At 36.9% G+C, this 15,002-nt stretch overlaps 1 protein-coding gene across 2 annotated transcripts in view; it reads right to left on the bottom strand.

Annotated features, from left to right (window-relative positions):
- The window catches only part of LOC124805031 (ARF GTPase-activating protein GIT1), a 226,538-nt gene that overhangs the window by 124,880 nt on the left and 86,656 nt on the right, over positions 1-15,002 (bottom strand). For both annotated transcript variants that reach the window (XM_047265460.1, XM_047265452.1), the window contains exon 4: positions 14,692-14,822. In XM_047265460.1, coding sequence (XP_047121416.1) covers positions 14,692-14,822 — 131 coding nt within the window. The remainder of the gene's footprint in view (positions 1-14,691; positions 14,823-15,002) is intronic.

Raw genomic sequence — 15,002 nt, 5'->3', positions numbered from 1 at the left:
TTCATAGTGTAACACAGATGGCAACCTTAACCTGCACAGCCCTATGGTAATGGTAACAATAATCACAATGGTAATGGAGAAACCCGTAAATTCAAAGGGGATATAAAAGAAATGGGCAAAAATTTAGCAAAAACAACTACAACGGGCGAGTAGCGCATGGCCAGTATGTACAGATACAAGCTACCAGCAATAATCAGCCGATCACTTGGCAAATGCAAAACAATACCAGACAACCGCATAACCCACAGACAGGGGAACTCTGCCAGCAAAGTAACGCACATATGCCGAATAACACACAGTGGCAAAGATCATTTCAGTCGAGAGCCTCACAGGATACTAACTGGCATAATCAAACACCAACAGTCCACGTAGTGGAAGTTACGCCTAAGTCAGAGGCCATTGCTATGGCAACGCCGGAGACTTGAACTGGTCATGGTAGGCCCCCATTCTGTGACCTTAGAGGAGAGTGTGGGCACGAGCTTGATCGACACTTGCTTTATCAGATACGATCAAGGCAGTGATGTAAAAGATAATCTGTATCAAGGTAAAGAGGGTACACAGAAAAAATTGATGGAGGACAAGGTACAAGCTACTATTAAATCCAAAATATTTGACCTTGATGTACCCATTGTGCTTGACACAGGTACTATGACTAATTTGATTTTGATGTCTCAGGGGTTCTTCCAAGAAGTGAAGATATGTGGGCATATACCCTCACTGCCAGTGCAAAACTGCAAGGTACAAACTGAAATCAAAAGAACTCAAGATACAGGCCTTAATTCCTGTACAATTAGGACAGTTTTCTGTATGATGCAATTTTTTTGATAGTAAAGAGATTAATAGTTGATTGTTTAATCGGTATGGACAAAGAGGGAAGCAGTAAGAAAAGAGAGATCAACAGGATGCTTGAATGGGGCATAACGCAACTTCATTTTCCCCTTATTGTAGTCCTATTTTGGCCGTGAGTAGGCCAGATGGCAAGGTGCACTAGGCCCTTGATTCACGTAACATGAATAAGATTATTGTACCAGTCCGAACATGTCCAGACAATTTAGAGGAACAGCTTATGAAATTCCATGATGCTAAATTTCTTACTATAATCGACCTCCGGTCATCATATTGGCAAATAAAACTACATGAAGAAAGTTGGAAGTACGCCGCCTTCATACATGAGGGCAGGAGCTTTGAATTTAAAGTATTACCATTTGGATTGAATATAAGTGCAGGTGTATTTACCTCTGCACTTGACAGAGTGCTAGGCCTGAACTTTTGAGTAAGGTAACAGTATACATGAACCATGTTTTAGTCGCTACACCCACTTGGGTAGAACATTTAAAATTAATTGAACAAGTATTGAGCCACTTTACCAAATATGGAGTAACAGCAAATCTCAAGAAATCTAATTACGGAAAAGAAAAGGTAAGACTTTTAGGGCACACAATCTCTTCGGAAGGCATACTGCCAGATTAAAAAAAACTTGATGCCATTAGGAACTGCCCTGTTCCACAAAACAGGAGACAATTAAAGGCATACTTAGGCCTAGTGTCATTTTTTAGGAAATTCATCCCTAACCAACATATGAACAGTGATGCTTTACTCAATCATCTCCGGAAAAATTGACCTTGATTATGAGACAAGCAATGACAAACCGATTTCGAGAACATGAAGCAAGCCTTATTACATGCTAATATTTTATCTCAAACAGACATGAAGAAAGATCTCTTTTATGCGCCAATGCATCTTCTCACGGTCTGGGTCCATGCCTTTTAAAATGGTAGAAGAAGAGGGAAATCTGATCCCAAAAGTAATTAGCTTCGCCAACCGCACCTTACTGACAGATAGCCAGGTGGTGTATGTATCTCCAAGAACTCAATTTTGAAATAGTATACATAAAAGGAAATCAAAACATAATAGCTCATGCTCTTTCTCGACTACCACAAGGCCTAAAACAATTCAGCAATCTTTTAGAGCAGGAAGGTGAAATAAGAGCTATGTTGATGAAGGACAAAACACTCTGACCATAATGTGTCCACATGTGTAAACACATAAAGCAATTACAACAGGAAGACACATGCTGTAGTAAGGTAAAAGCAAAACTTACACATAACAATGATGAAAAGTTAAAAAGCTTTTTCACTATTCGCAAAGGAGTTCTATTCTATAGGAACCCTACCGAACTAGAACAATGGCGCATGTGTTTGCCAGAGGAATATGTGGATGATTTTATCTTATAACACACAATACTTGGGGCCATTATGGCACTGCAAAATGCACTGACAAAATAGGTAAATACTGTTATTTCCCCAACCTTAGACAGAGAGTACTATAGGTGGTAAGAGAGTATTGTTTTACAGCAAGCAAAACATTCTTAAATTCCCAAGAGGATAGAACTACATCCCATTGTGGCTAAGAAACCTCTAGAAAAGGTGTAGTTAGATGTGCCTGGACCCTATCCCAGAGGTAAGGGAGGAGTAAAATATATAGTAGGCCTGTATGATATTTTCACAAAAAACGTAAAACTGTGTGCTGTACTGAATGTTACAGTCAATTCAATTTTACGACGAATTAAAGGGGATTATTTTGCAAGAGTAAAAAAAACCAGAAGTCATGTTAACAGATGATGCCTCATATTTTGTTGGACATAAATGGAAAATTTTTGTAGATTCCAACCAAATCAAACACATTTTAGTACCCAAAGTTCATCTCTAAGCAACCCCCACAGAAAGGGTGTTTAAGGAATTCAACAGGTTTGTGAGGACCTATATACCTCATAAACATACCAAGTGGACTCAATATGTCACTCCTTTCTTACAAGTTGTTAACAGCCTTCCCCATACATCAACTGGATTTACACCAAATGAGCTGATGTTCAATTGCAAACAGATATGCGAATGAGAAAAACCTTTGCCCAATATACCAATACCAGAATTATCAGATGATAATATAAGACAACCATTAATCAACCTTGAAACCTGGGCTAAACATAGGAAAGGAATTTACGTCAAAGCTGAAATGTACAACACAATTTTACATAGGACAATAGGTGTTATTTAGAACACATCCCAAACCCACAAAAATTGGAAAACTGAACCGTAAGTGGCAACTACTATACACCGAACCATACATAATTACTAAAATCCCCTACCCGGCAACATACAGATTGGTACACGCAAACACGGGTAAAGACAATGGCCAACACTGACACAAAGACTTGAGAACATTTATGTATTGAAGAAGGGCTGTACATCCTCTAAATTGTATAAATGTATAATAATATTAGATTTAAGATGCTGGAAAATCACATTCCAGAATTTATGTTCTTAGTTGGTAAGGAAAAAAAATTTTTTTTTTCTTATATGTCAAATGTGTAAATGATAAGGTGAGTGGATGTAACAAGGAAGAATTGTACTTTTGTGTTTCTAGTGATGACAACACTTTAAATACAACATTTCGCCTTGCATGTAGCCCAGTTGTAAATGAATAAACGAACTTGTGAAACACACAGTAGTGCACAATGCAATACACAACTCATCGCAACGTTAATGGTATCAGAGCGTCGCAGTGCACGCGCATTGGGGAGCAAGCTAGTCAATAAACCGCAAGTGCGTGGAGCCAGACAGACACAGCTGAAAGTGTTGGAGCACCCAAAACAAACAAGCCCTATGAGCTACAGCCTGGACTAGCATTTGTAAAGCCTATTGCATTAACAGGGACATAGAAAATTAAGGGAGAGTCTATACTACACCTACAACTATCTACACAATAAGCTCAAACTAAGATAGGCTAAGGGATTATATACACGGAAAGAGATGCTGATTTACTGAAGTTAATCTACTATATACATTACGTCTATGTATTTACAAATTTAAGTATTGAAGGTACAAGCACTAATTATATTTGATGGACCAGAAAATTTTCACTGCAGGTAAACAAATATAAGTGGCAAACTGAATAAGAGGTCGCACCACGGCTATAATGCACTTTATCTTTCAGATTTATAAGGTAAGCAGAGATGCACACATGACATTAAATGAGTTTGTGATGGCATGACTGCACACTGAAGTAAATGAATACGTGGTTGAATATATGAAAGAGGTGTATGAATGCAGAGTCTCGCGGTGATAACATTGAATAAAATGCTCTCAGGTTTCCAACTGGGTCAATTGCTTAAAACTACACGAGCTTTCGACCAAGCACTCCTCCGCCATTGTCATACCACTTAACAATGGCCAAGGAGTGGAACTGAAGTCGAAGCGAAACATGGATCCATTGCTTCAAGACAGGCAGAAGGACAAAAACTTTCGCCAGAACATGGCTACATTGCCACAAAATGACGCTGATAAATAATCAGAATGGAAGGTAGTACACAACAAGCGTCAAACATTCGGCACTAAAACTTCGTCTACAGCAACTGTTTAGAGGTTTGAGAATGTAAACAATTTTGATGTACTTTGTTCTAGTAATAGTCTCACAGAAAGTGAAAACAATCGTAAGAAGAGTGTACCGATAAACTATCGGAAAAAGGTTAGGTTTGATCTTCCAAAGCCACAACGTTCAGTTAACAGCAATGAAAGTGGCAGTGGTGTGATCCAGTCTGCTGTGAGTGAAACATCAACAAATCGTCTTCACATTTTCGTTGATAGTCATGGTAGAGGCATGGCTGATATAGTGAAAAGCAGTTTTAATGCTGCCGATGTTTGTGGAATTGTGAAGCCAGGTGCTAAACTTCAAGAAGTTGTAGCGGGGTGTGATCCTGAAAAAGTAAAAAATGAGTGTTTAATCTTAATAGGTGGCTCAAACAATGTTGCCTGCAAGAAAGGGAATGATGTCATACAGTCACTCAGGAAGAAAATATCAGCGCTTCATCAGTCTAAGGTATTTGTTGTGAACATTCCAAAGAGACATGACTTAAACCCACAGTCCTGTGTAAATGAGGCTATCTCACAACGAACTCTAAGTTAGCAAAGTTGTGTAAGCATTTTAACAATACTTGTGTTGTAGATATAAGCACTTTTGGACGAGAATGATTTACAAGACATGGTATGGACCTGAACAGATCAGCAAAAAAAGCATTAGTTACCCTCTTAAAAACAAAAATATTGGAAGAAGTCCACAAATGTACCCCAAAGTTGAAACCAATCACACTTAAATGGCTCCAGCCATCAAGTCAGACTCGGTTTCAAACTCGAATGTTTCAGGAAATTGTTAGTAATGAATGTACTGTGTCTGTAGCTACAGATAATTTTTAGGCAAAAGTTTACATCTGTCTCTAATTCCAAAGAAATGATTTTTCACCAAAATGTGGGAGGACTTGGTAATAAAGTAAATAACATTACTGTTCTGTTAGAGGAACCACAAGGAATAAAACATACTGATGTATTATGTTTTAGTGAACATCATGTGAAAGATATTGAAAGGTTACAGCTACGTGGTTACTGTCAGGCAGCGCATTACTCTAGAACCATTATGGAAAAAGGTGGAGTGGTAATTTATGTAAAAAACAACATATCTTACAATGCATTAGATTTAAAGAGCCATTTTATAGAGCAAGAAATTGAAGTATGTGGTTTTGAGATTAATGTAAATGACTTCACGGCTGTAGTGTTAGCACTGTATAGATCTCCCTCAGGGAATTTGAATGTATTTCTTAAGCACTTAGATTCTTTATTATCCATACTGTACTCAAAGTCCAAGAACTTGATAATTACTGGTGACTTTAATGTTGATATCCTAAATGAGAGCAATAGTAAAGCTGATTTAGTACATTTAATGGAGTCTTATAAACTGATGGCAATAGCAGATTTCCCAACTAGGGTTACTGTTAACAGTAAAAGTCTGAGAGATAATATATTCATAGATAAGTCTAAATGCAATGAGATCACTGTACATCCAATCCTTGGCCTTTCTGATCATGGTGGTCAATTGCTTAGGCTCAATTACATCAGTGTGTGCAACAGTTCCGAGCATTCTTGGAAATCTTTTAGGATAATAAATAAACAGGGCCTTTTAAAATTCAATGACAGCCTAAAAGAGAGAGACTGGAGCCCAGTTTATAGGAAAACAGATGTAAACAAAAAGTACAATTCATTTTTAAATGAATTCATGTCTGTATTTGAGTCCATCTTTCCCAAAAATAGTCGTATAGGCAATGCCAAGAAGTCTTGGATCACTACAGGGATAATAACATCTTGTAGAACAAAGAGGATGTTATACAGTTCTCTCGGGACTTGTAATGATCCAAAGAAACGACAACACTACAAGCTTTACTGTAGCATTCTCAAGAAGGTTATAAATAAATCTAAAAGTATGTGCATAAAATCAGAAATTGAAAGCTCAGAAAATAAAATTAAAACTATATAGAATGTAATAAAGAGGGAAACTGGCAGAACAACAGGGAACATGTCTCAGGTAGAGATTAAAACAGGGGACAGTATCATAACGAAACATGAGTTGGTTGCAGAAATATTTAATAACCACTTTTTGAGAGCAGCAGAGAAGACAGGCTGTAATGGTTCTATGGAAGAATCATCGTCCCTCCTACAGAAAGCTATTAGCAACAGAATCCCACAGTTATCTTTACCTCCAGTTACTGTAAGCGAAGTCATAAGAGTAATTAGATCATTAAAAAATAAAAATTCTGCTGGTGTGGTCAATATTTCTAATAAAATACTGAAACACTGTTACAAATTTGTTAGTCCCATCTTATGCAACATATACAATACATCCCTACAAGAAGGGACTGTCCCTGACAGACTAAAGTTGGCTGTAGTGATTCCTCTCTTTAAAAAAGATGATAAAAGCATTGTTACAAACTATCGCCCAATATCCCTATTAACTACCTTCTCAAAAATTCTAGAAAAACTAATGCACAGGAGGATTGTAGACCATCTCAACTTCCACAGTATCTTAAGCAAAAATCAGTTTGGTTTTCGTGCCGGTCTTTGTACTGAACAGGCAATATTCTCTTTCAGCAACCAAGTTTTGGAAGCAATTAACAAAAAAATGTCTCCAGTGGGTGTTTTTTGTGATCTTACAAAAGCCTTTGAATGTGTAAACCACCGAATTCTTTCGAAAAAGGCAGAATACTATGGTTTAGGTAGTACTGTTGGCTTGTGGCTACAATCATATCTACAGGATCAGAAGCAGACTGTAATGCTAAATGGCTCTTCTAGAGAACCTGCCTCGTCTGAATGGGGCACGATAACGTGTGGTGTGCCTCAAGGCTCCGTTTTGGGCCCACTGCTTTTCCTCATCTTTATTAATGACTTCCTTTTTGTTCTGAGACAAACAGCAAATTTACCCTGTTTGCCAATGATACCACAATTCTAACTGACGATTTGATTGATCACGATCTCGAACTAACTACAAATACTGTTTTTAATGACATCTTAAATTGGTTCTCCTCAAATGGTCTCTCACTCAATGCAGATAAATCTCATTATATGAGGTTCCATACATCACAAAGTAATCTCGATGAAATTAACATAAAATGTAGAGATCAACCAATACAGAAAGTTGAAGATACAAAATTCCTGGGTGCTTACATAGACAGTAAATGTAATTGGTCAGTTCACATTCATCTATGTAAAAAACTTAGCTCAGCAACATTTGCATTACGGGTAATTTCTTCAGTGGCTGAAGTTGACACCATTAAGGTTGCCTACTTTGGCTACTTCCACTCATTGATGTCATATGCTATCATATTCTGGGGGAACCAACCACTCGCAAAAAAAGTTTTCACGATTAAAAAAAAAAGCAATCAGAATAATGTGTGGGGTCCATCAAAGACACTCTTGCAGGCACTTGTTTCGGAAGATAGGTGTCCTAACAACTGCCTCAAAGTATATTTTTTCCTTGCTGACCTTTGTGTGCAAAAATTATTCTATCTACCAAGACAACAGTAAATTCCATGGCTATAACACCAGAAACAAAAACAATCTACATTTCGAAATGAAACGTCTCACTCTGGTACAAAAAGGAGTTTACTACTCCAGCATTACGCTGTTCAATGCTCTACCACTACATATCAAATGTGTTCATACAGAACTGCCAAAATTTAAACAAGTTCTCAAAGATTACTGTTATAACCTTGAATTGTAATACATTGTGTGGATATACAACGTAGAGCAATAGCGAGTTACATGCTTCCAACTCCGAATCTGTCACTCCACTCCCGTGCCGTGACATGCGGCCGGCACCGTTCATAGCCCGGTGGCGCTCCCGTGCTCGGCCGAGCTGCGGAGCGCCTCTATCGCCGTGTTTGCGTACTGACGTAGCGGCACTTTTAAATCTCTTGGCACTGTCACAACAATTACCTGACAGAGAAATCTTTTTATACTGTGGATGAATATCTGAAAGAAAATGTATACCATCACTAAACTTATTGTGTCTAGAAGTAGTTCAATTGATTTTATTGTGCATTTGAGCATTAGCACACTTTTTGCAACAACAAATTGACTGTACCTGTATTTACTCTTGTAGGCCTAATATCTGATTTAACTTTGTGCTCTTATCTTTAACCTTTATTTGAAACTCCTTTTTCTGTCAAATGGTTGTTATGTTATCTAGCTGACATTGTATCTGTTACTGTATTTATAGTATGTCTTACTTAAACTATGTACAATTTGGCATTGAATTGCCCTTGTATTTATCGTAAGTTTAAATTAAAACCTGTACAATTTGACACGTCCCATATCCTTGTGATTGACTCATTAACTGTATCTACAGAACATGAAATAAATAAATAAAATAAATGAACACTGAAAAAGTATTCAATACAACTGGCATCGTCAGATTTGCAACAAACTATTTTGTTCTGGGGAACACAGTTAAGACCAGCAACGAGACATAACTGAGCATATAAATCCCTTTCCGTGAACTTTCATCATCCTGTAGTGAGTAGATCCTTTCTGGAGAATGCTAGAGACGAAAGGCCATGCGTCGTTATTTGAGCAGTGCGTAGATCTATTGTAGCGACTATAGTTTTCTTCTTTAAGTCTTTGAAATTGACAAATATACTCTGACAAGAAGCCACTGTGAATTTGAATGAGATGTATGTTAATTTATGCCATAAAAGGAAACAGAATCCATTATTGTATGAATGTTATGTGAATAATGTAAAACCAAACAAGAGTAAAAAGTGTACTCATATAATTCGAATTGAACAATGTAACGAAATTATATTTAGCAAAATGTACTAAAACAAAACGACAATCAGATTATAAAGTATACAAGCAACAATAATGGCATGTCAGCAAATGAATAGCATAAGTTTATTTCTGCAGTTGTATTTTTTTCTGTATAGTATGTGGAAAGGACACCACAGAAACTCTGTGTAATACGACGGTATGAAAGACGCTCAAAAACAAAATGCTAAAACATACGAAAACTGCCTGCAAAGTGTTAAATGTGTGTGTTAATACACAGGAGTGCACAAAGTAAACTAAAGATGACAATATTTCATGTAACATGAATTTTCTGTGCTCAACAACATCGTAAGAGTGGCAAGAAACTTACCTTGTCAATGGATGTCTGATGTACGGCTGGTGTTTCCACTGACTAAGTGTGAGCGACAAGGTGAAATAAATTCCTCGAGCCACTGTTATGGAAACCAGTTGTCACCGCATCGAAGATTTCACAAAGGATCAAGCCGCTGAACATGAGCTACACGAATTTTTGCAGTGAAGGTTAGTGTGAATACACAAAATGGACACACTGACTTTGTATTACACATGAGAGTGCGAACTAGGATGGTAATGGACATTGATCTGGGCGCGCAGGCTTCGCAAACTAAACACTAGGCAGACACTTATTGACAATAATGGGACTATGCAGTTACAGCAAGCACTTTGTTACCTAAGAAAACTTAGGTGTGTGTGTGTGTGTGTGTGTGTGTGTGTGTGTGTGTGTGTGTGTGTGTGTGTGTGTGTGCGCGCGCTAAGGGAAGCTGACATGCCCTTATAAATTGAGATCTACATAGGATAAATCCAACAGCTGAATAATAAAGGCTATGCCCATATCGGCCAGCGTTATCCATCCTCAAAAAGCGAAATAAGCCCAGACACTGTGCACCTCTGTATGATGTCAGTGCACAGTTGGGTGCAATTAGTAATGGATCATATTATTATTATTATTATTATTATTTCTTTCCTTTCTCAGAGGTTATGTCTGGTCAAAAATGGAAAGTGACGCGGACCTTGATCAAGCGTGACTTCCGTTTAACTGCACGGTATATGTTACATTGCATTTAGGAACTTTCGGGTAGTTGAACATGTATCAATAATTACAGATTTCTGTAGTTGTATACATACATTTGGATGTAGCTGTAATGCGCTGATGTACTGGTGGATATTGTGTGATATGACTCCTGTAGCTGACAGTATAATTGGTATCCTGATGCCACATGTCCTTGACTTCTACAGCCAGTTGGATGTATTTTTCAATTTTTTCTCCTGTTATTTTCTGTATATTTGTTGTATTGGGTATGGATATTTCGATTAGTTGTGTTAATTTCTTCTTTTTATTGGTGAGTATCATGTCAGGTTTGTTATGTGGTGTTGTTTTATCTGCTCTAAGGTTCTGTTCCAGTTTAATTTGTATTCATCATTCTCCAGTACATTTTGTGGTGCATACTTGTATGTGGGAACGTGTTGTTTTATTAGTTTATGTTGTATGGCAAGTTGTTGATGTATTACTTTTGCTACATTGTCATGTCTTCTGGTGTATTCTGTATTTGCTAGTATTGTACATCCGCTTGTGATGTGATGTTTCTATTTGTTGTTTGCAAAGTCTGCATTTATCTGTTGTGGTATTGGGATCTTTAATAATATGCTTGCTGTAATATCTGGTGTTTATTGTTTGATCCTGTATAGCAATCATGAATCCTTCCGTCTCACTGTATATATTGCCTTTTCTTAGCCATGCGTTGGATGCGTCTTGATCGATGAGTGGCTGTGTTAGATGATACGGGTGCTTGCCATGTAGTGTTTTCTTTTTCCAATTTACTTTCTTCGTATCTGTTGATGTTATGTGATCTAAAGGGTTGTAGAAGTGGTTATGAAATTGCAATGGTGTAGTAGATGTATTTGTATGAGTGATTGCTTTGTGTATTTTGCTAGTTTCTGGTCGTTCTATAAAGAATTTTCTTAAATTGTCTACCTGTCCATAATGTAGGTTTTTTATGTTGATAAATCCCCTTCCTCCTTCCTTTCTGCTTAATGTGAATCTTTCTGTTGCTGAATGTATGTGATGTATTCTATATTTGTGGCATTATGATCATGTAAGTGTACTGAGTGCTTCTAGGTCTGTGTTACTCCATTTCACTACTCCAAATGAGTAGGTCAATATTGACATAGCATGAGTATTTATAGCTTTTGTCTTGTCTCTTGCTATCAATTCTGTTTTCAGTATTTTTGTTAGTCTTTGTCTATATTTTTCTTTTAGTTCTTCTTTAATATTTGTATTATCTACTCCTATTTTTTGTCTGTATCCTAGATATTTATAGGCATCTGTTTTTTCCATCGCTTCTATGCAGTCGCTGTGGTTATCCAACATGTAATCTTATTTAGTGTGTTTTCCCTTGACTATGCTATTTTTCTTACATTTGTCTGTTCCAAAGGCCATATTTATATCATTGCTAAATACTTCTGTTTTCTTTAGTAATTGGTTGAGTTGTTGATTTGTTGCTGCCAGTAGTTTCAGATCATCCATGCATAGCAAATGTGTGATTTTGTGTTGGTATGTTCCAGTAATATTATACCCATAATTTGTATTATTTAGCATGTTGTATAGTTGGTTCAGAGCAAGGCAGAACCAGAAAGGACTTAATGAGTCTCCTTGGTATATTCCACACTTAATCTTTATTGGCTGTGATGTGATATTATTTGAATTTGTTTGGATATTAAGTGTGGTTTTCCAATTTTTCATTTCTATGTTTAGGAACTGTATCAATTTATGATCTACTTTGTACATTTCCAATATTTGTAGTAACCAAGAGTGGGGTACACTATCAAAAGCTTTTTGGTAATCAATGTATGCGTAGTGTAGCGACCGTTGTTTAGTTTTAGCTTGATATGTCACCTCTGCATCTATTATCAGTTGCTCTTTACATCCTCGTGCTCCTTTGCAGAGGCCTTTTTGTTCTTCATTTATAATTTTGTTCTGTGTTGTATGTGTCATTAATTTCTGTGTAATGACTGAAGTTAATTTTATGTAAATTGTTGGCAGGCATGTTATGGGTCAATATTTTGCTGGGTTTGCTGTGTCTGCTTGATCTTTACGTTTCAGATAAGTTATTCCTTGAGTAAGTGTATCAGGGACTGTGTATGGGTCTGCAATCTAATTGTTAAATAATTTAGTTAGATGTGAATGTGTTGAGGTGAACTTCTTTAGCCAGAAATTTGCTATTTTATCTTTTCCAGGGGCTATTATTATTATTATTATTATTATTATTATTATTATTATTCTCTCATTCTTTTATATAATTTATATTTTGTACCAGCGATAATGTTGGGATAAAAAAAAAATAAATAAATAAATAAAATGTAGAGATACGCTCTTCAATTGATTAATTTCTGTATCTTCACCTGTTTGACTCTATAAGTGGTAGTGGACGGAGGGTATGGCGAGTTGCACCATTTTAGTATTACTCAAAACTGTGTATTCTAACCATACATTAAATAAGTGTTACAAAAGTAATTTGGGAGACAAAGTTTGTATATGGATATTTATATACAGAACCCTACCTGTTCATCATTTCACCCACCCCGAGTATCCTGCATCAAGAGGATCGAAGCAGACAAGGATTTTGTGTGAGCAGAGGAAGGGTGATCCAGTAACAGCATCCTAATAACCAGCTCTATGCACAATGGCAATAATGAGAAGTATGTAAATTTAAATGATGAATGTTGGTCTTAAGTGTATTGAATATTGAAGGTCTGTTGATATTAGTGCCAGTTACAGTTCACTCAGGACATTTGTACCTTCCAATTTCTTCCAATTACTCTTTCCATTTTTTTTTTAATTACTCAAACAGCAATTATTAATCAGTTTCCATTATATTTTGTGCCCGCCTCCCTATTCTACCGCTGTTCACCAAACAGTCAATAAGTCATAGTTACAAAACACTGACATGAATTATTTACTGAAGAATGGAGAACCTGGTAGAAAGTAGTCTCTGAGAAGTTTAGGAAAACACGAGGCCGTAATGAGCTTATGACTTATCTCACAGATACACTGATGAAAGCCAAATCTGTATGTATAGCATTTGTAGATGTAAAGAAAGCTGTTGACAATGTTGACTGGAATACACTCTTTGAAATTCTGAAGGAGCTGGTGTAAAATACAAAGAGTGAAATGTTACTTACAACTTGTTCAGAAACCAGACTGCTGTTATGAGAGTCAGATGTAAATTGAGGAAGATGTAATGGAAACCAAGTAAAATTTTTGAAATTAACTGCCATTAAAGAAGAAAAAATAAAAGCTTTGAGGTTTGCCGATGACACTGTAATTTGGTCAGAGATCACACAGCACTTAGAAAAGTTGCTAGACAGAACAGTTAGTGACCTGAAAAGACGTCGTAAGACAAATATCAACAAAAGTAATACAATGGTGCTGGAATGTGGCCCTATTGAATCAAGTGATGCTGAGAGAATTAGATTAGGAAATGAGGCACAAAAAGTAGTAGATGAATTTTTTATTTGGGCAGCAAGATAAAACACGATGGCCAAAGTAGATAGCATATAAAATGCAGGCTGGAAACAGCAAAGAAAACACTTCTGAAAAAGAGAAATTTGTTAACACTGAAGTGATAGGATCTCTATTCTGAAGATATTTGTGTGGACTGAAACCTGGACAATAAGCAGTTCAGATAAGAAGAGAATAGGAGCTTTTCCAATGAAGTGTTACTGAAGAATATAAGAAGTTACATGGGTAAATCTAACAACTAATGAGCTGGCATGCAATCCAATTGGGGCGAAAAGAAATGTATGCCACAACTTAACTAAAAGAATGGATCGACTGATAGGACACACAATAGGCATATGCTAGGGCGGACATGGGGGGACTGTTTCCCGCTCCCGAAATCTAGAGCAGAGAGTTTTTATTCATTACAGAATTCTCACACAGTTCTAGAAATGGTTTCCTACGATTCCACAAAACCTCTCATTTAGGCAGTTGTATCACTATGTGGCTGATCACAGGGAGAAAATACAACAGCTTCTCGAAACTGACCAACTCATTTATACCCAAAAGTGACAATTTTAAAGTCTGCAATCCCCCCCCCCCCCCCAATGGATAAATTTCTGCAGGCACCCATTAATGGTAGCAAAACTTATAGAAGGAGATTAAGGCATGAATACAGTAAGCAAGTTAAAATTGGTGTAGGCTGCAGTCATTATACTGAGATTAAGAGGCCTACACAGGATGACTAGTGTGGAGAGCTGCACCAAATGAGTCTTCCGACTGGAAGCCAAACAACAACTCAATTACTATTTGTTTGCCTGAAAACATCTTCCAGCACTGTGTAGTTTACACAATATTTTCCGATTTACTTAGGAAATGAGACATAGCTAATGGAATGAATATCACTGTAGGAGATCTATCAGCAACAATCATGCACTTTTCCACTGAATAAAATCCTATATGTGCACTCCATTTATTTTATACCGTTTCTGTCTAGATCAATGCGCATACCTTGCATAGTCAACTGGTGTCTGTTCATGTGCATCTGGAGCCATAGGATCAGCTCCCCACGCAATAAGCAGCTCTCCCTGGCAGGTCTGTCCCTCTTTTGCAGCTACATGAAGAGGAGTTGTACCCTTCTCCTGAGAAATGAAACAATTATTTTTTTAAAATTTTAAGTACCAGCATTTTACACACTTTCACAACACAAGATATTACTTGATCTATTGAGCCACAACTCTGTTTACAGTGAAACAATAACTATATTTCTAGAATGAAATTTTCACTCTACAGCAGAGTGTGCACTGATATGAAACTTCCTG

This window comes from Schistocerca piceifrons, chromosome 1 (genome assembly GCF_021461385.2).
Source record: "Schistocerca piceifrons isolate TAMUIC-IGC-003096 chromosome 1, iqSchPice1.1, whole genome shotgun sequence".
Taxonomy (NCBI): Eukaryota; Metazoa; Arthropoda; class Insecta; order Orthoptera; family Acrididae; genus Schistocerca; species Schistocerca piceifrons.
This window is presented reverse-complemented; position numbering and strand designations above follow the sequence as displayed.